The sequence below is a fragment of the Monodelphis domestica genome, chromosome 3 (genome assembly GCF_027887165.1).
Source record: "Monodelphis domestica isolate mMonDom1 chromosome 3, mMonDom1.pri, whole genome shotgun sequence".
Taxonomy (NCBI): Eukaryota; Metazoa; Chordata; class Mammalia; order Didelphimorphia; family Didelphidae; genus Monodelphis; species Monodelphis domestica.
The window spans coordinates 301,104,562-301,127,570 of NC_077229.1; the positions used below are offsets into that span (position 1 = coordinate 301,104,562).

General features: G+C 36.1%; 1 protein-coding gene across 2 annotated transcripts in view; it reads right to left on the reverse strand.

Moving 5' to 3' along the window:
• Positions 1-20,985, reverse strand: part of LYPLA1 (lysophospholipase 1) — a 49,072-nt gene extending 28,087 nt beyond the window's left edge. The window contains exons 1-4 of one of the 2 annotated variants that reach the window (XM_001368621.5): positions 20,607-20,985; positions 19,516-19,547; positions 4,892-4,957; positions 1,632-1,679 (exon numbers count right to left, since the gene is read on the reverse strand). In XM_001368621.5, the coding sequence (XP_001368658.1) occupies positions 1,632-1,679; positions 4,892-4,957; positions 19,516-19,547; positions 20,607-20,675 (215 nt within the window). In that variant the 5' untranslated portion in view covers positions 20,676-20,985. The remainder of the gene's footprint in view (positions 1-1,631; positions 1,680-4,891; positions 4,958-19,515; positions 19,548-20,606) is intronic. The other variant, XM_056823921.1, reaches the window with a different exon arrangement.
• Positions 20,986-23,009: the final 2,024 nt, after the last annotated feature.

Below are 23,009 nucleotides of genomic sequence, written 5' to 3' on the forward strand. Positions count from 1 at the left end.
AACAGGTATTACAATATAAAGTTAAAAAGCTTCTACATAACAAATCCAAGTAAAATCAGAAGGAGATATTAAGAACAAAAAATATTTCAGTACTAAACATCACAATATGTCATCTGAATATACAAAAATCTAGTACAAGCATTTATATACGTACATACATGTATACATGTGAGAGCCATTTCTCAGGCAAATGGTAGTTTTCAAGAGAAAAAATACAAACTCTCAAAAATGTTCAAAATCCCTATCAGATGAATACAAATTAACCCTTAAGAAATTCACCTCAAACATATCACACTAGCAAAGATGGAACTACCTGTGGTGGCATTTTGAATTGGTTCAATAGCTCTGGAAAACAATCTGGAATTATGCAAAACAAATTGCCACACTGTTCTTTTACCATAAAATTCCATTTCTGAAATCCATGAAGGCTACTGATAAGAAAAACCCCACATATATATAAAAATCAGTTTTATTTGTTTTAACAAAAAGTTTAAGAAACAAAATAAGTACGCAATGATTGGAGAGAATAGCTAAAAAAAAATCAAGACATTTTTATTCCCTCAGGAACTTTTAATTTCTGGTTTCTTTTATGAATTTTTTCTTCTCAAAGAATTCTTCCTCTTTTCTAAGTCAGAACAGATAGTGATATTCCTCAAGCCCCTTCATTTTCTTCTTTTCAATTCTATTACCATTTTCCAACAAGAAAATCCACTTAAATTTGCAAGACAAATTAGTGACTACCACAGGCAGAATAGAAACATAAAATAAAATGATGGTCACTGCAATAGTGCTTGGTGTTCATAGTTCTAGGTTGAATAGCTTCCTCCTTCCCCAAGTCACCAGATGAACTACCTAGGTCTGTTCATCTTTTCTTAGGTTACAGATGTGTGATCCTCAGGAAAATCTACTTTTAAACCTCATCATTCCCATATCTTTCAAGCTTAACTTGTACTTAACAAGTAGTCAACCATTTCCACTTTAAAAAAAGATAAACTCTTACCTTCTGTCTTAATATCAGTCCTGTGTATTTGCTCCAAGACAGAAGAAAGGCAAGGGCTAAGCAATGGGGGTTAAGTGACTTGCCCAGGGACACATAACTAAGAAGTATGTCTGAAGACAGACTTGAACTAAGGCCTTCCCATCTCTGGGCCCAGCTTTCACTGAGCCACCTAGCTGCTCTTATTTCTTCTTTAACTATACTCAAATAGCACAACACCCAACCAGAATTTCCAATACTGTTTCTTATAAGTATTCAATCTATGTTGTAACTTATAATTAAAACAATTTCCATGGCACTGCACTCAGCTATCTATTTCTGGAGCTATTTTGATACTACTTCTTAAGTTTGAGTCCAAAGCATAAAACTTTCCAAATTTATATTAAAGAATTGAAAAAAATTTTATATAGATAACTATTCAAAACAAAGCCATCCATCAATTCTTCTGATAGAACATTCCCTACATATTCTTTTTGCCCCATCTTATAATTCTATCCATAGTGTAAGGTCAAGGTCATACAGCCAGTAATAGGTTATAGGAGGTGGAACTTGAATTCAGGTCATCAAGTTGCCAGTCCACTATGTCATGCTATCTAAATAATAAGCCAAGGTTATCATTAAATAATATACTTACCAAGAAGGCATAGCCATTTTCATATTCAAGGTAACAGGCATGACTGGTCTTTAATGGGGGGTGGGGAAAGGAAGAAGAAAAAATAAATCATTAGAACAGGAATTTCAATATTAAAGCAAGAACTATGAATTTTTATCAATTATAACGAATTACTTAATGTCTATTCTGTACAATAAGAAACATAATTATTAATTTACATTTTCTCTGATACTTCTGAAAGGCACTTTAAAAAAAAATTTTTTTTTTTGAAGGTTGGATCTTTCCAGGTCTGCTAGGTTGGAACGGGGGTGGGGGTGGGGGGTGTCACAGGTTCCAGATCCTACTATTGACTACTGATCAATACAGGAGCAAACAACCTGAGTTGGTTCTCCTCTCCTTAGAAAACCTGGTCTCCCCCACCCCCTCCCTTAAACACTAATCACCACATTAATGCTTAAACTTTTTGTGAACACTCAATAGGCAGAAGGTGCTACCACAGAGATGAGATCTGATCTCATCAGCCTCAGCCTCCCTAACTGTTGTGATTATAGGAAAGAACTATAACACTCTTTTTTTCTTTCTTTTTTTTTAACCCTTACCTTCCACCTTAGAATCAATATCAAATATTGGTTCCAAGGCAGAAGTATGGTATGGGCTAGGCAATGGGGGTTAAGTAACTTGCCCAGGGTCACACAGCTGAGAAGTATATGAGGCCAGATTTGAACCTAGGACTTCCCATCTCTAGGCCTGGCTTTCAATCCACTGAGCTAACCAGCTGCCCCCACACTCTTTTTTTCTTTTTTCAAATAATACTTTTTGGCAAAGTCTATTTGTACACTAGTTGTAATAATGCTTTAAAAAATGAATTCTAAAGAAATCTAGGAAAGTTTGTATGAACTGATGAAAAATGAAATAAAACAGAATAAGGATAATAATTCAGTAAATGATAACATTGTAAAGATAAACAACTTTGAAAGACTTAAAACTCTGAGTATTGCAATGAACAACTATGATTCCAAATAAGTGATGATAAACCAATGCTACTCTTTTTAAAAGAGAAGTAATTAATTCAAGACGACAAATGAGATATATATTTGGGGGCATAGACAATGTGAGAATCTGTTTTGCTTGATTAGGCTTATTTACAAGGGTTGTTTTTTAATGAGGTAGAGGCTATTACTGAATTGAAAAATAAAATAAAATGATCAAATGAACAATAAAAGTTTAATTTGTAAACAGTATCAACATTTGTTAGTATAGAATAAGAAACCATTAATTCTAAAAAGTATAGAAAAGTTCTTCAACACAACAGGAAATCTGTGTCAAATTACTAAACAAAAAGATTCTGGATTCTCATTCATGGCACAGTATCTGATTACAAAAGCAGTAAGATACTAAGGATACAATATTAAGATCACTACTTTGTACCCCGCATGGCACTCAGTGTTTAATAAAATTTTTTCACTTGTTCATTTAATCACAGTGCTCAAAACCTCTTGAATGGTATTGCTCTATCACAAAGATACATAACCTGAAGCTCCAGAGATAGGATTCAAGGAATCTATTACACGTGTGAACTAATGAACTTTATTTTCTGACTATTCTGAGGTTAAAAACATTATTCTGAGGTTATAAGTCTCACAAGACTGCAAATGGATCCATGACACAAAGTTGAGAATCTTGGCTTTAAAAGTATACCTGTTTCAAAAAAGGCTCAAAACTGCATAAGCACCATCACTAAATATTAATAAAATGTCTTGTAAAAAGGGAAATTATTTTAGCAGAAATGTGAGGGAATTTTTATTTTTAGATATCTCTAAGAACTAGGATTACCATAGAAACCAATTAATGAACAAAGCATCCTTCACTCAACAAATATCTTTTAAATATACACAAAATATAGTTAAAAGTTGATTGATTCCATCTCCATTAATCCTAAATCTGAGATAATTCAAATGAAAGATAAACTAAATTTATAGTTTGCCTAATGTAATAAAAATGTAAACAATTATAGGAAGTGTTTAATATAGTTCAGAATAAATTTTCATGCAGCTTACAATGATTCAATAGCTGCAAATCATTCTTCTTTATTTTCTACAGCAAATCCTGAAGGCTAATAAAGAGGACTTGTACTAAGGACTTATACTAAGCAAAAATATGTTAACACCCTAATAATTACTATATATATTTCAATGAAATAAAAATCACAAAAATTAATAGGGGTATAGATGGAGAGCTAAAAGGAATCTATGTAATCTATACATGAGGAAGCCAAGATTTGGTGAAATGACTACACAGGATCACACAAGCAGTAAATTAAAGAGCTAGAATTTGAACCCAGTTCCTCTATCTTTAAACTTTCCTCTATACCATGCTACCTCTTTTGATTTAGAAATTCAAATTTGCCTTTCTTCCAAATAGTCAGATGATCAGGTTTTCTTTCTTGTACATTTCAAATCTAATTATATTGAGACACTATGGAAATGTATAAATTCTTTGGTTGGATTATTTTAAATATGTAGATGATCCTTACAATAATCTTTTATAGATACACTTTTATTGTAAGAAACTTAACTTTGTAAATCAGGTCAAGAAGAACTGTAAGGGCAAGTAGGGTGGCTCAGCAGAGTCAGACCTAGACACTACTGGAGGTCCTGGGCTCAAATCTGGTCTCAGACAATTTCCATCTGTGTGACCCTAAGCAAGTCACTTTACCCTCATTTTCCTACCTCTTACCACTCCTCTGCCTTGGAACTAATAAACAGCATTGATTCTAAGATGGAAAGTAAGGGTTAAAAAAAAAAGAGTTGGGGATATCTTTTAACTTCTGCATATTCAATCCTAAAATGCCAACAGGAGGAAAAGATATAAAGATAATTATTACACTCTCCCTGCCAGCATGAAACTTACAATCTAGATAGTATTACTAATGAATTCTCAATTGTGAGCCAGAGGTCACTGCTGACTTTTTTTTCCAATCTAATGAGGGTTTTTCAATTCATATTAAGAAAGCAGTATCATTTCAGTTTTCAAAACATTCTCTCAATAATAAAACTTTATAAAGATATTAAGAGATATAAAATACTGCTTCAAAATATATTTTTGGAAAAGTACCACTTTCATCACAGTTCAACCTTTGATTCTGGCACTGAGATGAATCTGAAGTCTCAGGGTAATGATAGAGAAAACGCTCTAGATTTGGGTTTTTTTTTCCCTGGTCAAACAATTCCAAACTTTCCCATACTTATTAACAAAAAAAAACCTTAAATAAAAATACTTACGCATGAGGACAAATATATTTGACGTGTGAACTTCTGATACCTGCAAAAGCTTCTGCCCAACCATGCCTAATGGAGAAAATTTTAAATTATTTGAAAGCCATTTGATAAACAATGTTTTATGTTAAATGTCAAGAACAATACTTTTAAAAAGTCTTAAGAACAAGTGTTTATTCTTTTAAAAAAGCTTTCAAAATATACTTTTAACTTAAAAAAACTTTCAAAACTAAAATAAATTTTCAGCTTTAAAAACAAGTTCGCTACTGTAAGAATTATAAAGATTTTGTTTACCCAAATTTATATAACTCTATTGAGAAGTGGAACTCCCAATGAGGAAACCAGTGTTGTTTCTAGTCATAAAGATGCTTGGCTCATGGAGAAGTTAAATGACTTGTACAGTTACCTAGCCAACTTTGTCAGTCAGGGGAAACACCATCTCAAGTCTTTCTGACTAAAGGCATCTCTTAATCCCTGCATCACAATGCCTATCACCAAAAGGATTATACACTATGAGTCTTTTTTTTTTTTTGGTAAAGCAATAGAACACTTTAAGAGGATTATAGCATACAAAACATCATTATGTACAATGCCTTACATTCTTACAGCTTTACCATTTCCCAAAACATATTCACATAGATTCAATTCAATTCCATTCAAACAAAAATTTACATGTACAGCATCATGCTATGCATTAGAAAGACAAAACAAAAATGTAACAATCTCCAAAGAGATTATATTCTAACTAGGAAATACAACTTTTAATACAAGGTAACTTTAGGAAAAATATCATTAGCATTACTGGGAGGAGTGAGTCAAAACCTGGTTTCTTGAAATTAGTGAAACATAAGACTCTGAAAAGAAGAAATGAAGAAAAAGTATTTTCCAAGCATGGAAGATAATTTTGTGCAAATGCAAGAACTCAAAATAAGTCAATGTGATCTTAGGGAATAATTATTATTATAGTCTGGCTAGGTGGTAAAGTTCATAAAAGGGAATAATATAAAAGAAGACTGGCAAGGTAGGTTGGAACCAGATTATAAAGAGCCAGGCATAGAAGTTTATAGTTAAAGCTAGAACAGCAGAGGGCAACCTAAAGGATGCAGAAGAATATTTCACTCTCAGTAACCTACTTAAATAAGGGTTAAGAAAAAAAAATTATTACTCATTTTAGAAAAATGAGGCTCAAAGAGTTTAACTTGCCAAATCTAATATTCTCTCACTATAAATATTTCACCTCATGTGATCTCTCTCTATCAAGGGAAAACCTGAGTACAATTCATTTAACAGTATTTTACATAATTCAGATAAAAACCCTTCTCTCTGTTTTCTAAACCCCTACCTTCTGTCTTAGAATCAATACTAAGTATTGGTTCTAAGGCAGAAGAGTAGTAATGGCTAGGCAATGGGGGGGGGGGGGGGTAACCTTGCCCAGAATTCACAAAGTATCTAAAGTCATTTTGAATCTATGATTCTCTTGTCTTCAGGCCTGGCATTCTGTCAACCACTTTGCTACCCCTTTCTCCTTTGTATTTAAAAGAACATCCTCTACTCCTTACCTCTCCTGGACAAACTGTAAATTTATAGTGATTCTCTCTTTTTTTTTTTAAACCTTACCTTCTGTTTTAGAATCAATAGTAAGTACCTGTTTCCAGGGGAGAAGAGTGGTGGTAAGGGCAAGGCAATTGGGATTAAGTGACTCTAGTATTACAAAACTATGAAGTATTGAGACCAGATTTGAGCCTAGGACCTTGTGTATCCAGGTCTGATTCTCTTTGCATCAGTCACCTAGTTGCTACTAAAGTAGTAATTCTTAACCTGAGGCAATAAATACATGGATAAATTTCAGAATGTCCAAGAACTTGGATAGAAAAAAATAAAATTTTCACTAACTTCTGTCTGAAATTTTTTAAAATTATTCTGATTAGAGATCTATAGGTTTTACCGACTGACAAAACAATCTGATACAAAAAAGGTTAAGAAAACTATTTAAAGGGTAAAAATCCTCAGCTTATCTAGATCAACTCTTACATAATGATTCTGAATGGCAGATATTCAAGGTTTCATAAAAAGCTTTTAAAATGATATATGAAATTATAAGGGTTTTCATTTTCACTACATGGTCTTTGAGTTTTTGGATATCGAGTCTGAAAGAGAAAAGACTTGGATCTTAGGGAAAACAGGAAAGCTGTGCTAATTGAATTTGAAAGGTTATCATGTGGAAAAGGAATGAAACTTCATCTCTACTTGTCCCCAGAAGAAGCTGCAAAGAGAAACATTTGGGGATTAATGGCAGGGGAAAGTTCCTAACTACTCAAAGTCATCAGAAAGTTGAATGGGCTATTTTAGGAGACTAGTTTCTTCTCAGAAGAGGCCTCTTGAGTAAAGGTGAATAGCTGTCCTGCCTACACAAAGGATCCTTTTTAAATTATGGGTTAAACTACACGACTTGGTAGATCTTGTTTCACTGAAATTCTGTGATTTGGGCTCCAAGGCTAGGGACTGTTGTCTTTCTTTGTATCCCCATAGTTTAGCATAATATCTGACACATATTAGACACCTGATAAATGTTAGTTGATATGCTTTGGATCTCTGAATTATGAGTTATTCATTTTACTTAATATACTATAAAAAGTTTGTAGGTACAATTTCAAGTGGCAAATACAAGTATGTCATGGTCAAACTATTGGTCTCCAAGTCTTATAAATAGCATTTTAGAAGTGTCCTAAAGGTTTCATTAAAATCACCATATAATGAATATAACAGGTATTCTATAAACATGTTTTACTAAATAAATAAAGCAAGAATGTTTCCTTAAAAGTTAAAGTGAGGGATACCTAGGTACTTCATTGAATAGAGAGCCAGGCCAGGAGATGGAAGGTCCCGGGTTCAACTCTGACCTCAAGACACTTACTAGCTCTGTGTAACCCTGGCACTGCCTAGCCCTTATCACTCTTCTGCCTTAGAACAAATATATAGTATTGACTCTAAGATGGAAGGTAAGGGTTTGTTGGGTTTTTTTTAATTTAACATGGTATTTACACAAAGCAAGAATCTGACCTATTTATTTTTCTAACTACACAACCAAAGCTAACAAACACTGAGGTGTTTCTTGGCATACTATGTATAGTGGAAGTCCCAAATTAATTCTTTTGCTATAGTCAGGACTTCAAGGTTATCTTAGAGCTCCACCATTTGAAGAAATACAGACTTTCTAAACTCATCCCTTACCCTTTCAACATCACTATACATTATTTACTTCAGTTTCATCTTTCACCTTAAAAGGCATTCATCTCTTCTCAATCCTTCATGTTTATACTCACCCATATCCAAACTGAATATCTACTTTAATGCCACCATCTTTAGTTACACCACTGATAAATTACTCATTATTCACCTCTTATCTAGTCCCTGAGAAACCCAATGAGTTTCATTTCAAAGCACATTAGTGATTTTCAAAATGTGTTGAACAGAATAGATAATATTTGCAGAACATTTTACAAACCTTTAAACATTATGTTTATTTTTTATTAATTTACTGATAATGAAGAGAAACAACTGAATATAGTCACAAGCAAAAGAAAATTTGGAAAGCAATTGGAAACTTTTCCAAAAAAATTACTAAATTGTGCAGATCCTTTGATCCAGTGATACCACTACTTCTTTGTAGTGGCAAAGAACTAGAAATTAAGAAGGTGCCAAACTACTGGAAAATAGTTGAACAAATTATGAATATAAAGGACACAACTATGTCATGAGAAATAATGAAAGGTATGGTTCTCAGAGCTATCTTGAAAAACTTACATCAATTGATGTGGAGTGAAATGAGCAGAACCAGAGCAATTTATACTATAACCACACCACCACTATAAAAGTGAATAACTATCCAAGAATTGTGATCAATGCAATGATTAACCATAATTCCAAAGGAGCCATGCCATCTTCTGGCAAAGAAGTAAAAGACTAAATATGTAGGTAAGACACAATTCTGGTCAGGTTAGTGGGCTATTGTGTTACCAGGGATGGGAATAGAAGAATGAAAAGAGAATGTGTGTATGTGTGTGTGTGTATGCACGCACATGGGTGCATGTCTCTGTCCATACTAGAGAAAAGGAAAAATCAATGTTAAAAATTCTATCGTTTTCCTTCCAAATTATCATATTTTCTGTTTCACCTATAATCTTCATTTGTTGCAGTAGTACTATTAAAAGTATAACCTCTGTTACAAAGCAAGATTATAGTGTCATAAAATATCTAACAGCACTGTAATATTTCCAAGTTTAAGCTACTTTCAGTTCAATAATTTTCAAGAAAGGAAAAAGTATTTCAGGAAAAAAAAATATGGGGGGAAAAAAATCACATAAAAATAGTAGTAAATTACAGAAACTAAATTTCACCATGACTAATTGTTTCACTACAAAGAGTTCAACAAAGATAGAGCATTTGTTAAATTATAATAAACTATTAGCACTGTGCTAATTCGAAAGATTGAGAGAAGAGGCACAATATTAAAAAAGAAAAACATATTGGTTGATGAATATATCTATTTTTTCTTTTATCTCTAAATGTAAACTCTTTTCTTTCTCAATGACTAGTCAATTAAAATATTTACCAATATTCCATCACATGGTTAAGAAGATGAATTTCTCATAAACATATTACTCATATAAACAGACCCCAAATCCATTTATATCTTTCACTCCTTTCTGACCTCCTATCCTAATCTGATTATGCCCAATTTATTTTAACTACTGTTCCCATTTTTAACCATCAACCATGTGTTTCCCTTTCACAGATTTCCTTCCATAAAAGCACTTGTTCTTTTTTGTATAAGCTAACAGCTCTTCAGCAGAAAAATTTTTAAATTGAAGTCAAACTTCAATTTAAAACTCCAAAACTCCAAAGAGTTAGAAATAAGAGGTTTCAAGTCAGAATTTTTGTCTTGCTCCAAATTTTATCCAAAATGAAATTAACAGAGTTAAAGAACTGGAACTTTATATCATCTGGGCATCATATTTTAGGAATGAATTGATAATCTGAAGAACAAAACCATAATATAGGAAAAGGCTTTAAGATGAGAGGAAGCTGAAAGAACAGGGGACCTTTAGCCTGGAAAAAAGGAGACAGGAGAATCAAAATAAATGTCTTCAAGTATTTGATGGACTGTAACACTGAAGACAGATGTGACTTATTTTGCTTGATTATGGAAAGCAGAACCAGGAAAAGTGGGCAGAAATTGCAAAGAGGCTAATTTAGGCTTAAAGAAAAATGTGCTAACAATCATAGCTATCCAAAAATGAAACTTTCCCTTTACTGGAGATCTTCAAGTAAAGGTCAGATAACCAGTTATAAAATTCCCCAAAGGGAATTCTTTTTCAGGCAGAGCTAGATGGGCTGTGAAATCCCTTCAACTCTTAAGATTCTAATTCATGTATTTTACAGATCAGAAGAGACACCAGAATCACCAACTTATCCAGAAATAGCACAGGATCTTTTAGATGGTTCACTCTAAGGATATGAAGAAAGTTTGGCTATTTTTTAAATGTTCTAAAATTATTATGCAGCTAAATGTCAAAGTCCAAGAAAGTGCTAGACTTGGAATCAAGAAAACATGAGTTCAGACATTTACTGTGTGACAGTGCTAAGTCTTTTAACCTCTCCTGACCTGTTTCCTCATCTATAAAATGGAGATGATGATAATAACCACTTCATTGTGTTGTTGCAAAGATCAAATCAGATAATATGTAAAGTATATGCTTTGTAATCTTTAAAGCCCAATATTAAATGCTAGATACAATTATAGTATACTAGTTGAACTTAAGTATTATTTCAGTTGAAAATTAAACCTATTTGTATTATCTAAGTAATTCTTAAACTTTCTTCTCTATTGTATGTACAACTTTTAATACTAACAAAATATTCTCTACCGACCTAAATTTCCTCTAGCCCTGATTAAAAGTATTCTAGCATATTCTTATAGAGCTAGCTGATGGCAATAGGGAATAGATTCCTGGGCCTGCAATCATGAAGACTTGAGTTCAAATGTATCTTCAGATACTTACTAGCTGTATAAATCTGAGCAAATCACTTAAATCTGTTTGTCTTTGTTTCCTCAAATGTAAAATGAGGACAATAATAGGATCTACTTTGAAGGTTGATGTGAGGATCAAATGAGAGATATCTGTTAAAAATACTTAACACAGTGCCTCACACATATTAGGTACTATATAAAAATATTCCTTTCTTTTTCTCTTGCCCTTCACCCCAATGCAATATTATTATTAAACATGGGCAACTTAAACCTACTTTGATATCTCAAATGAACTCTGAAGATGTACATTAAGATATAGTTTCTCATTACCAAATTACTAATAGGAAACGCCTCTTATTAAACCCAAACAAAAGTCTAAAAAGTTAGTCTTTGAATCATCTCAGTATCTTCTGTTAAGTCTTCATAAGAAACCCTAACACTTCTCCTAACAGTTATCATTCATTTGAAAAAGTTGCAATGTAAATATGTACCACCAACTTAAACTAAAAAAAATTTAGTCAAATTTTTGATTCCTGTGGTCAACTATATCACCTTAATCATTGGGGGGGAGGTCAATTCTATAGCTCTGTCTTCACATATTATAAATGTGGAAGCAATCTAAAGTCAACTTAAGAACTCTACTGCATCAAAATAACACAAAAAATGTTATATAACAGTAACTCAAATGTTACATATCAGATAGCAAATCTTTCTAGACTCTAGTCACAATAACAAACATTAATGTTATGATCATAAGATTCTGAGTTACAATAAATCTTAAGAGATCATCCACTCCAAACTCCTCATTTTACAGATGAGGAAATAGGCCTAGGTAATACAATTTAATCAAGTTCCCAGAGATAGTAATATAGAGAAGGGGTTCAACTCAGATCCTCAGATTATAAATCCAGTCTTCTTTCTACTATACTATGCTACCCATGGACCATAAACAAGTTAATATTAACTACAAGCTCTGAATTTAGCATGAGTTGTCTGCAAGATTTAATTAAATGGTACTTGGCTTCTCATTCTGAATGTCTAAATATAGCATGTCAACCATATAGGCAAAACATGGTTCACTTATGGCTCTTAGTAACTGCTTAATATAGAAATGCAGGATATTTAAAACACTGAAACCCAAACAAACAAACAAAAAAAAGGTTCCTTGCTATCCAAAAATTTTATCTCACTTCCCTTCTAGGAAAAAGAAACATTAAGAAAATGAATTCACTTTGAGTATTTAGTCAATCTCAAGTGCATATGCTATGGAAGAGAGCACAGTGTCAGTAGATATCAAGTAAAAACTCCTAATTCTTCTCATTCTATAGCTTCATACAAGTATTCATCTTCAAAAGCACAGAAGGGTCATTTATATTAACTACGATATAACTAATACTTTGTGGTATTATACAAACTATAGTAACTAATACTTTACAGAAATATTTGCAACAAAATGGGTTAAAATAAAGTTTTATCTGGTAAGCTCCAAATGAATCAGAATATTCAATTATCTGTAACAAACTATTCCTTAAAACATCTCAGTTAAGTCAAATGTACAAAAAAATCAAGTCATTCTCCAATCAATAAATGGTCAAGGGATATGAATAGGCAATTTTCAGATGAAGATATCACCACTATCAATAATCACATAAAATAAGTGTCCTAAATCCCTCCTGATTAGAGAAATGCAAGTCAAAACAACTCGAAAAAAAATTTGAAGGAAGGTGGCCTTGCAGTACCAAATCTCAAACTATACAATAAAGCAGTGGTCATCAAAACAATATGGTACTGGCTAAGAGACAGAAAGGAGGATCAGTGGAATAGACTTGGAGTAAGTGACCTAGCAAGAGAGTCTATGATATGTCCCAGCTTTTGGGACAAAAATCTACTATTTGATAAAAACTGCTGGGGAAATTGGAAGATGGTGTGGGAGAGATTAGGTTTGGATCAACATCTCACACCCTACACCAAGATAAACTCAGAATGGGTGAATGACTTGAACATAAAGAAGGAAACTATAAGTAAATTAGGTAATAGTATACATGTCAGACCTTTGGGAAAGGAAAGATTTTAAAACCAAGCAAGACTTAGAAAAAAAATCACAAAATGTACAATAAATAATTTTGATTATATCAAATTACAAAGGTTTTGTACAAACAAAACCAATGTAACCAAAATTAGAAGGGAAGTAACAAATTGGGAAACAATCTTCATAACAAAAAACTCTGACAAAGGTCTAATTACTCAAATTTACAAAGTGCTAAATCAATTGTACAAAAAAATCAAGCCATTCTCCAATTGATAAATGGGCAAAGGACATGAATAGGCAATTTTCAGTCACAGAAACCAAAACTATTAATAAGCACATGAAAAAGTGTTCTAAATCTCTTATAATCAGAGATGCAAATCAAAACAACTCTGACATATCACCTCACACCTAGCAGATTGGCTAACAGGACAGCAACGGAAAGTAATGAATGCTGGAGGGGATGTGGCAAAGTCAGGACATTAATTCATTGCTGGTGGAGTTCTGAACTGATCCAACCATTCTGGAGGGAAATCTGGAACTATGCCCAAAGGGCCATAAAAGACTGTCTGCCCTTTGATCCAGCCACAGCACTGCTGGGCTTATACCCCAAAGAGATAAAAAGGAAAAAGACTTGTACAAGAATATTCATAGCTGCGCTCTTTGTGGTGGCCAAAAACTGGAAAATGGAGGGATGCTCTTCAATTGGGGAATGGCTGAACAAATTGTGGTATATGTTGGTGATGGAATACTATTGTGCTCAAAGGAATAATAAAGTGGAGGAATTCCATGTGAACTGGAACGACCTCCAGGAAGTGATGCAGAGTGAGAGGAGCAGAACCAGGAGAACACTGTACACAAGAGACTGATACACTGTGGTACAACCGAATGTAATGGACTTCTCTATTAGTGGCAATGCAGTGATCCTGAACAACTTGGAGGGATCTATGAGAAAGAACGCTATCCACATTCAGAGGAGAAACCGTGGGAGTAAAAACACAGAAGAAAAACTACTTGATTACATGGGTCGAGGGGGATATGATTGGGGATGTAGACTCTAAATGAACATCCTAGTGCAAACACCAACAACACTTAAATGGGTTCTGATCAAGGACACAAGTAATACCCAGTGGAATTACACGTTGTTATGGGAAGGGGGAGGGGAGGGGAGGGAAGAATAGAATATGATTTTTGTAACCAAAGAATAATGTTTGAAATTGACCAAATTAAAAAAATAAATAAAAAACAACAACAACTGAGATACTTCACCTCTAGCAGACTGGCCAATATGACAGCAAAGGAAAGTAATAAATGTTGGAGGGAATGTGGCAAAATTAGGACATTAATGCTGGTAGATTTGTCAATTGATTCAAACATTCTGAAAGGCAATTTGGAATTATGCCTAAAGGGTTTTAAAAGAATGCCTGCCTTTGATCCAGCAATACTACTGCTGGGTTTGTGCCCCAAAGAGATTAAAAAAAAAACAACGGTTGTACAAAAATATTTATAGCCATGCTCTTTGTAGTGGCAAAAAACTGGAAAATGAGGGAGTGTCCCTCAATTGGGGAATAGCTGAATAAATTGTGGAATCTAATGGTGATGGAATATTATTATGCTGAAAAGAAAGATGAACTGGAGGATTTCTATGTGAACTCCAGGAAAGACCTCCACAAATTGATGCAGAGCAAAAGAAGCAGAACCAGGAGAACATTATATACAGAAAATGAAACATTTTGGCATAATCAAATGTAACAAACTTCTCTACTAGCAGCAATGCAATTATCCAGGACAATCCAGAGGAATTTATGAGATTCAAATCTACATTCAACATTTGAACTGTGGGAATAGATACGAAGAAGAAAAACATATGGTTGATCACATAGTTCAATAGGGATATGATTGGGGTTTTGGCTTTAAATGAGCACTTTACTGCAAATATGAATAATATGTTAAGTAGGTTTTAAACAATGATACATGTACAACCCAGTGGAATTGCTTGTTAGCTCCAGGAGGAGGAAAGGGAAAAGGAGTTGGAAAGATTATGCATGAATCATGGAACCATGGAAAAATATTCTAAATGAGTTAATTTTTTTAGCTCAGTTAACTGTACTTTAATTACTATACTTAAATACTGAACTATCTGCTGCCTTTTTCCTTCAAATATTTTGCCTTACCCTGCTGATCAAACATAACTAACAATTTCACCATTCATAACACATTGCATAACTCCTGAAAATAGAAATTGTGTATCTGGCACAGTACTGAAGATTTAGCTTGGAAAATATTTTTTTTTCAAAATAAACAAAATAAACAAGAGCTGGTACAGCATTAACTATATGTGTATTATTAGGGAGCAGTCTAGATTCAGAGTTAAGACCCAAATGCAAATCCCAGCTCATACACACTTCCCCTTTGTCCCTGGGCAAGTCACTTAACATGTTTACCTAAACCTTAAGTTTCCTCATCTATAAAAAGTGAGGATTACATATAACTCCCAGGGTCATTATAAGATAAAACAAGACATTTGTAAAGTTATGTTCAAACCTTACAGAACTATACAAATGCTGGCTAGTATTATTTTTATTTAGCATTACCATCAACTAAGCCTGGTCTCTTATGACCTCCAGAAAAGTTTGCTTTATTGATAACAGACTGTGATGATACTAGGATTTTTGTTAAGATTTAATTCTAATCGATTCCATGGATAAGCTTTAGTTTCTGAAAATGTCTCTAGGCTTAATAATAATAGTATTTTATACAGCACTTTAAAGTTTTCAAAGCGCCTTTCAATTATCTAATTTCATTCTCAAAATAACCTTGGAAGGTAGAGTGCTATAATTATCCTCCTTTTTACATGTACGAATAATCAGGTACATATAAAGTCCATGTGAAGTTAATTGTTATCTTTAAAAATATGCCTCATTTTAAAGATTTGATATAATAAGATATACTACATATATTTAACATTTTAAACTATGAATTCCCTAAAATCTTACATTAAATATAAGCAAGAATAGGTCCACCAGTACCACTTAGTCTAATAAATGAAGTTATAGTATATTAAGTCAACATGAATATTTTGTTTCAGACTTAACAAAATTGCTGGGCCTGGCCTTTTCTAATTTGAACACCTGATGCCTCTTCCAAAATCACTAGGTTATATTTAGATTATAGAATTAGTGAGAGACTTAAAAAAAAACACTAACAGTTCACTATTTCCTTTTCAGTATCTGGCTACATACACTTTCCTCTGCCCTCTGCTTTGCTCTAGTAATAGCAAAGAAAGGGGGTTGGCAGGATCCTGTCTTACCACATGACACTGAAACAAACTAGTTTTATCCAAAGGTAAACTAATCTTATTTTTCCAACTTGTATATGCCACTAACTAAATCTTGTTCAATCAATTGTTAGCAGTTTAGAAGGGGTTCTTGCTTCTCCTGTTCACTAAGATTGGTCTTAAAGTTGCTTTAAAGCAATGCATAAGGTCTAAAAATTTGAATTCCCCCTAGTTCTATTAATAACACCATCATCCTTACCTCGGACTATAACCTTGGAATCATCTTTGACTCTCCCCCTTTATCCAACAAATCTGATTAGTTACCAAATCTTGTTCTTTCATCACAAATTTCTTCCATTTTTTAAAACCCCTGTGGTTTCAGGGGCAGCTGGGTGGCTCAGTGGATTGAGAGCCAAGCCTAGAGATGGGAGGTCCTAGATTCAAAATCTGGTCTCAGACACTTCTTCACTGTGTAGCCCTGGGAAAGTCAATTAACCCCCATTGCCTAGCCCTTACCACTCTTCTGCCTTGGAACCAATACACAGTACTGATTCTAAGATGGAAGGTAAGGGTTTAAAAAAAAAAACCCTGTGGTTTTGATTATAGAAGTTTAGTTATGCTAGTTTTTTTCATGAGGTCTTCTCTGGCAAAAGCAGCCTGTCACTTTCACAACAGTACCTTGGCTCCTGGGAGAAAGCTGGCAGCCCTTTTACTAAAACAAAGCAAAGGAAAATTTAAAGGTTATGTAAATCCTAACTCTGGTAGCTACATCAAAATATTTGGAAACTCTCAAGTTTTTCAACCTGGAAAGGTCCTTAAAGGTTACAAAGTTCAATCCATTCACTTTAGTTATTAATTATTAAGATTAAGGAGTTGTTTTGTTTCAAATTTTATTAATTTTTTCTTCTTCTATGGTTTTGTTCTATAATTGCAATTTTGTTAGTCTTATCCTTGGTTTATTCTTCATGTGGTTCCATGTACTAGCTCTTAACCTCTCACAGCCTCAGTTTCCTCATCTGTAAAATGGATATAATAATCACATATTTCCACAGAGCTGATGTAAGAAGGATCTAATAAAATAATGTTAATTCTTCTGCAATTGTTAATGGTTATGCATAACTGCTACCTGTTATAAATTAAGCAACAACAGAAAATCCAAATAATGACAAAAGTAGTAGTTAGTTAAGACTCAATGGATTGTGTGGGCCTCAAGTAAGTTATTTTCATAGTGTTTCCTGATTTGTAAAATAAGATTGTACTACAATACACAGGTAGTCTTATCCTTCCTACCTCTGAAATTTTGTCTCAATAATGTTAAAGCTTTATAACATTTGGAGTTTGCCTCTCCTACTCTTTAAAACGAAACAACCCTATTTACTTTGTTTCCTGAGATCAGAACATTATTTCTAATATCTCTAGATCATCCTGGGTCACACATAGTCTCTAACCTTTCCTTCTCCAAACCTACTAACCTTTATCTTCTTCAACCCATACCATTATAGTAACTACCTTCATTCTTATCTGCTCAGAAATTCAACTATGCAGGATCAGAGCTGCCTTTTCTTCTAAATACTACTTCGAAAGTCTTTCCTTTCAGGAAAATAATTTTTTCAAAGTCTGAATGCCTCATAGAAAAAAAGAATGAAAAGTTAAACATGCAGCTGGAGAATAAATGCTCCAACCTGTCTTCTCTCCATATCTGTCTACTGAAAAAATTATCTTAGAAGTCACTTATAACCTTGTATCATGAAATCCAAGAGACTCTTTTCTAGTCTCTTAATCTGTCTGAAGTACTAACAGTAAACCACCCCTCTCCTTTTTTAATACTCTCTTCCCTTGGCTTCCATGACACTGTAGTCTCAAGGTTTTTTTCTGACTACTCTTTATCCTGCTTTTTATGTATAGAAATATCACCAAGGTTCTATCCTAGGCCCCTACTTGTATATCTTTTACACTTCTTTTTATTGAGTTTATAAATTATTATCCTGGTTTTAATCACCACCTCTGGTAGAGATGACTCCCAAATCCCAACCTCTTCCCCAGAATTTGAATACCCCCCATTTCCAACTAGCTGCTATATATTTCTACATGGATTTCCCACAGGTACCTCAAATGTCTAAAAGTAAACTACTATCTGGCCACATTCTCCTCTCCCCCCATTTCTTTTAATGGCACTTTCATGCTTACTCAGTTGGTAACCTTAGATTCATCTTACCCTTTTCTATCTCTCTCATCCTAAAGATCCAGTTAGTTGCAAATTCATTCCTTTCGACCTTTGTGAACTCACATGTTCAGCCCCCTTTCTCCCTACCCACTGTAACCACTGTAGTTAATGCTCTCAACTTTCACTTAAAATTTTTATTGTCTCCTAGTTGGTCTCCTTACCTCTAAGTCTTTCCCTTTCACCATACACACTAAAATAACCTTAGTAACCTTGTTAAATGTATCAACACCATGCCACTTCTCTACTAGAAATGTTAAGAAGCTTTCCCATTTTCCTAATGAACTCCTGATTTTAGCATTTAAGACATTCCTCAATCTGGTTCAGTCTTATCTCATCTTCCCTTTACATAAACTACATTCCAGCCTAACTGGACTAGCTTCTGTCCTTTTTTCTTCTAAGCACAAGTTCTCATGCAAGCAAAAGGCACGAAACTACCACCACCAATCCTTTAATGTCTCTTCCTTCAAATCTCAATAATGCTTTCTTTCAAGGGATTGCTCCCTAATCAAATTTCTAATAGAACTTTTATCCTGTACTTCCATCCCTCTTCTCCATGGCTTATTTTATGTGCTTGCCCCTTCTTTACACTAAATTACAAACTTCTGGAGACAAGTGTCTGAACGGCTCCTATGTGCTTTTACCTCAAGGATTTAATGAATGTTTGCTGAATTGAATGATTACTAACAAAGGAAAGGGACAGGAAGGAAATAAGCATTTATTAAATGCTTTCAATGTTCCAAGCACAGTGCAAAGAGCTTTACAAACTCTATCCCATTTTATCCTCAGAACCCCAGATAGGTGCCATTATTCTCTTCATTTCAGGGGTGAGGAAACTCAGGCAAACATAGTTTAAGTGACAGGGTCACACATCTAGTTAGTGTCTGGGGCCACATTTGAACTGGTCTCGCTGATTCCAGGTTCAGCACTATCCACTCCACCACCAACAGCTTCAAAGAAATATTTTTGTGTTATTTTACTCATTTAAAAGGTCTGCAACAAATTCTATATGATATCACAATCACTGAATATTGAGACTTCCTATACATTCATTATTTAATTCCTTAGTACTTACCCCGTGTCTCCTAATCCATGAAGAAAAATAACCTAGACCAAAACAGCAAAAATTAAAATTAAGCACCACCTAAATAAACTACAAAGAATCGTTACAACACATTTTCTTTTTGTTTTAAAGATTAGAATAAAAAACCAGGACTTGCAAATCCTATTCCCAGCTCCCGTGAAAATTTTCTGTATTATCTTCAGCAAATTAATTAAGCTCCATGGGCCTCATTCTAAAATGCCCTTAATACTTCCTGTCTACTTCATTCCCTGGAGTACTAAGAATTAATTTATGTTTGTAAACTGCGATAAATCCTCCCACAATAAAAAAAAAACACCACCACCCTATTATTCGGAGAAAAATCTCTGGCTTCCATATCAACCTAGATACATACATAAAATATTAACCACAGTTATCAGAGTCACAAGACCTCTGCATTAAACTGCAGAATTTTCCTCCACACATTCCTTATGGGGCTTTCTTTCTTCAAGGCAAGTTGCGTTTTAAACTCTCAGAAAGATAGCATTCGCCAAATCGGCGCTCCTTCGTCTCACTCAGTGCATTTCCTTTCCAGATTACTCTTGATTTGTTGAGAAAGAAGAGCCTGAATGAGGGCTGATTTATCCTTTGGGGACAAGGTGGGACAGCTATTACCCGGAACTTTGGTGAAATCTCAGAGGAGAGGGGAGGGAGACTTTGTTCTGGGAACAAACTGCACTCCAGAGTCCACTCGAAGAAGCCCACGGGAGTTCAATTAAATGAGAAATCAATAAAATCCCTTTCCCCGCCACCCACGCCTAGAGAACCCGAGAAAATAAGAGCGGGGTGGATGGGGCAGCAAAGCTAGTTGGAAGGGGGGGGGGGGGGGGGCCGAGTCCCTCCTGCCTCCGCAATGCAGAAGACACCAGGGGTTGGAGCCAGCCTCCGTCCGAAGGGGCCGAGTCCGGCGGCCGGGGCGCCCCAGGAGAAGCGTCTCCCCAAGACCTGGCCAAGGATGGGACCCCGGATCGGTAGCTCCCAATTCCTCGCCGCCGCCCTGGCGCCGCACACCTCACTCCCCCCACTTCTCCCCTATCCCTCCTCCCCGCCCCCCAGACGCTTACTGCTGCAGTTGCCTTCCTAGCTGCAGGGACTATGGCAGGGAGCGGCGCCGACATGTTGTTACCACACATACACCGGGTTCAACCGACAACCAGCTTCGGAACCGGAAGGGAAAGGGGGAGGGCGGCCTTGTTACAGAGGGCATGCAAGGATCGTTTCCCGGACCCTCCCTCGACCAGGCGCGCGCGCCCAGGATCGAGAGCGCGCGGCGCCGGCGGCCGCGGCGGCAGGGACAGGGGCGGTGGCGGTAGCCCCCCCTTCCGGCAGGTCCATCGCGCGCGCTCTGAGGTAGTGAGGGACGCCCATTTCCCTCCTACACCCCGCCTTCATCCCCCTCTGTCAGACTATCCCACCTCTCAGGTCATAATAGCTCCCTCTCCTTTCTTGTCCCCTGATTGGCTGAGGACAACTGAGGCCAAGAGCGGGCGGCAGTGCCCGCGCGTACACCCTCTCAGTTCCAAGACCTCCTCCCCGCGCTCACCCCCCACCCCCATACCCTGAAAAACCAGGGCGTCCAAGACCCGCGCGCATGCTCTATGGGAGAGCGCAAAGACGGGCACTAGTGTGGCGGAGGTATGGTTCTTAAAGGCTGGCTGTAAAGGTGTTGCTGTAGCTAGGAGTAAGTAAGCCACGTCTGACAGGGTACTTAGGGACACCTCTTCTATTGTACTGACCTCCACTGCACTAGTGTATCCCTCTCCCTGTCTCCATGGAAGCCTGTTGACGCTGAGGGCCTTCTATAGGGTAGAAAACTGAATGCCAGGGTTGGGGTAGGGGTGAGGGACGCGGGGGGTGGGGGGACGCCTTGAGAACAGTCCTTTTGATTGGGACCAGGGACCCCGGAATTACAAAGGAAACAGGTCGTTGGGAGGAGAAGGGGTAATAGGTGTTGCCCTGGGTTGATTCTCCGACCTGAGTCAGGAGCTATACCTGAATGATTGTGTTCAACTGAAAGGTGGTTGCCCGGATCATGAGCCTCACCCTTCGTTTTGGTGTTTTGAGGTACGATATTATTGTCATGAGACAGGATAGTTTTGAGATATGATAATAGGGAGAACGTGCAACTAAAGCCCCCACACTAAGAGCTTCCTTTCACCTTAAATCATTTCCTTTCTCACTCCTTCCATCTGGTTATTGAGATTTGGCTCCCTCCGGATGACAGCCTCCCGGACCTCCCTTTCAGTCATTTTGCCCCCATTCTCTCACTGGTTCTAGTGGAGGAGTTTGTAATACTTGACACTTCCAAGTTCTCTCCTCTACCACCATGAGTCTAAGAAGAACCTTTTCTTCTTAGAAATCCACTTGATTCATCCACCTAATCAAAATTCTGACAGCTGTTGTCCTCAGACCTCCAGGACATTCCTATATCTCAATCAATTCAGTACCTGGTTCAAGAATCTTTCAAATTCTCGAAGCTCTTGCTGTCATACTAGGGGGCTTCAATATATATACTGAGTTTCCCTTAGATATCCCAGTCTCAACTTCCTCAGTTCCCATGATTTACTCGTCTATAACACCTTACCACACACAAAAACGGTCATCATCCACAAATGAACACCTTTCATTCATAAATTCTGAAATTCCCTTTTCTGTTACCATCTAGTCACATTCCCTTTTGACCTTGACTCCTCAGTTCTCTCCTATGACTACACTAGCACAAGCTACACTCTCTTCCTTTCCCCAGCTTGGTCATCTGTGTCCTTTTCCATTTCTTTTGCTGAATCTTCATCCAGTTAATGCCTGCTAATCGTGGATATGTATTCCACAAAGGCTTGGTTAGGGCTCTCTTCTCTTCTCCCTCTAGAGCACTATTTTATTTGATGATCTCATCAGGTCTTGTGAATTCAATTATTATCTCTATTGTGACAAGGAAATCACTTTAAAAGACTGATATATATTAATTTAAGGTCGCCAAGGAATTCAGCTATGTAATTCCTAAATGAAAACTCAAGTCAGCAGTCAACCTTTTATGGAGTTTAATTACAAACAGGAGGAAGAAAGGTATTAGAGATAGAGAGAGAGAGAGAGAAAGGGGAGAGAAGGGAATAGGGCTTAAATACCCCTTCTGTTTAGGCTGGGCCAAAAGGCCCAAGCCCTTAGATAGTTGAGGCAAAGAAAAGAGATCAGTCCCTATCACTCACGTGACCAAAATGGAGAAACAGTCTCAGGGGCCTCCACCTCCAGCTTCCTTCAGAGCAAGCTTCTCAGAGCACAACCTCTCCAACCAACCACCCTCTAGTCCTCAGACCCCACTATCTTTAAGGACACCATCCAAGTTCCCTCCCCTCAGTTCTCACATCTACCAATCACTGTCCATGTCTTCCCTGTGCCAATGGTGGCTCTACCTTAACCCAGGACCGCCCAGAGGTCTGTGGCTTTGCACATGTCTGTTGAAGGTCATATTC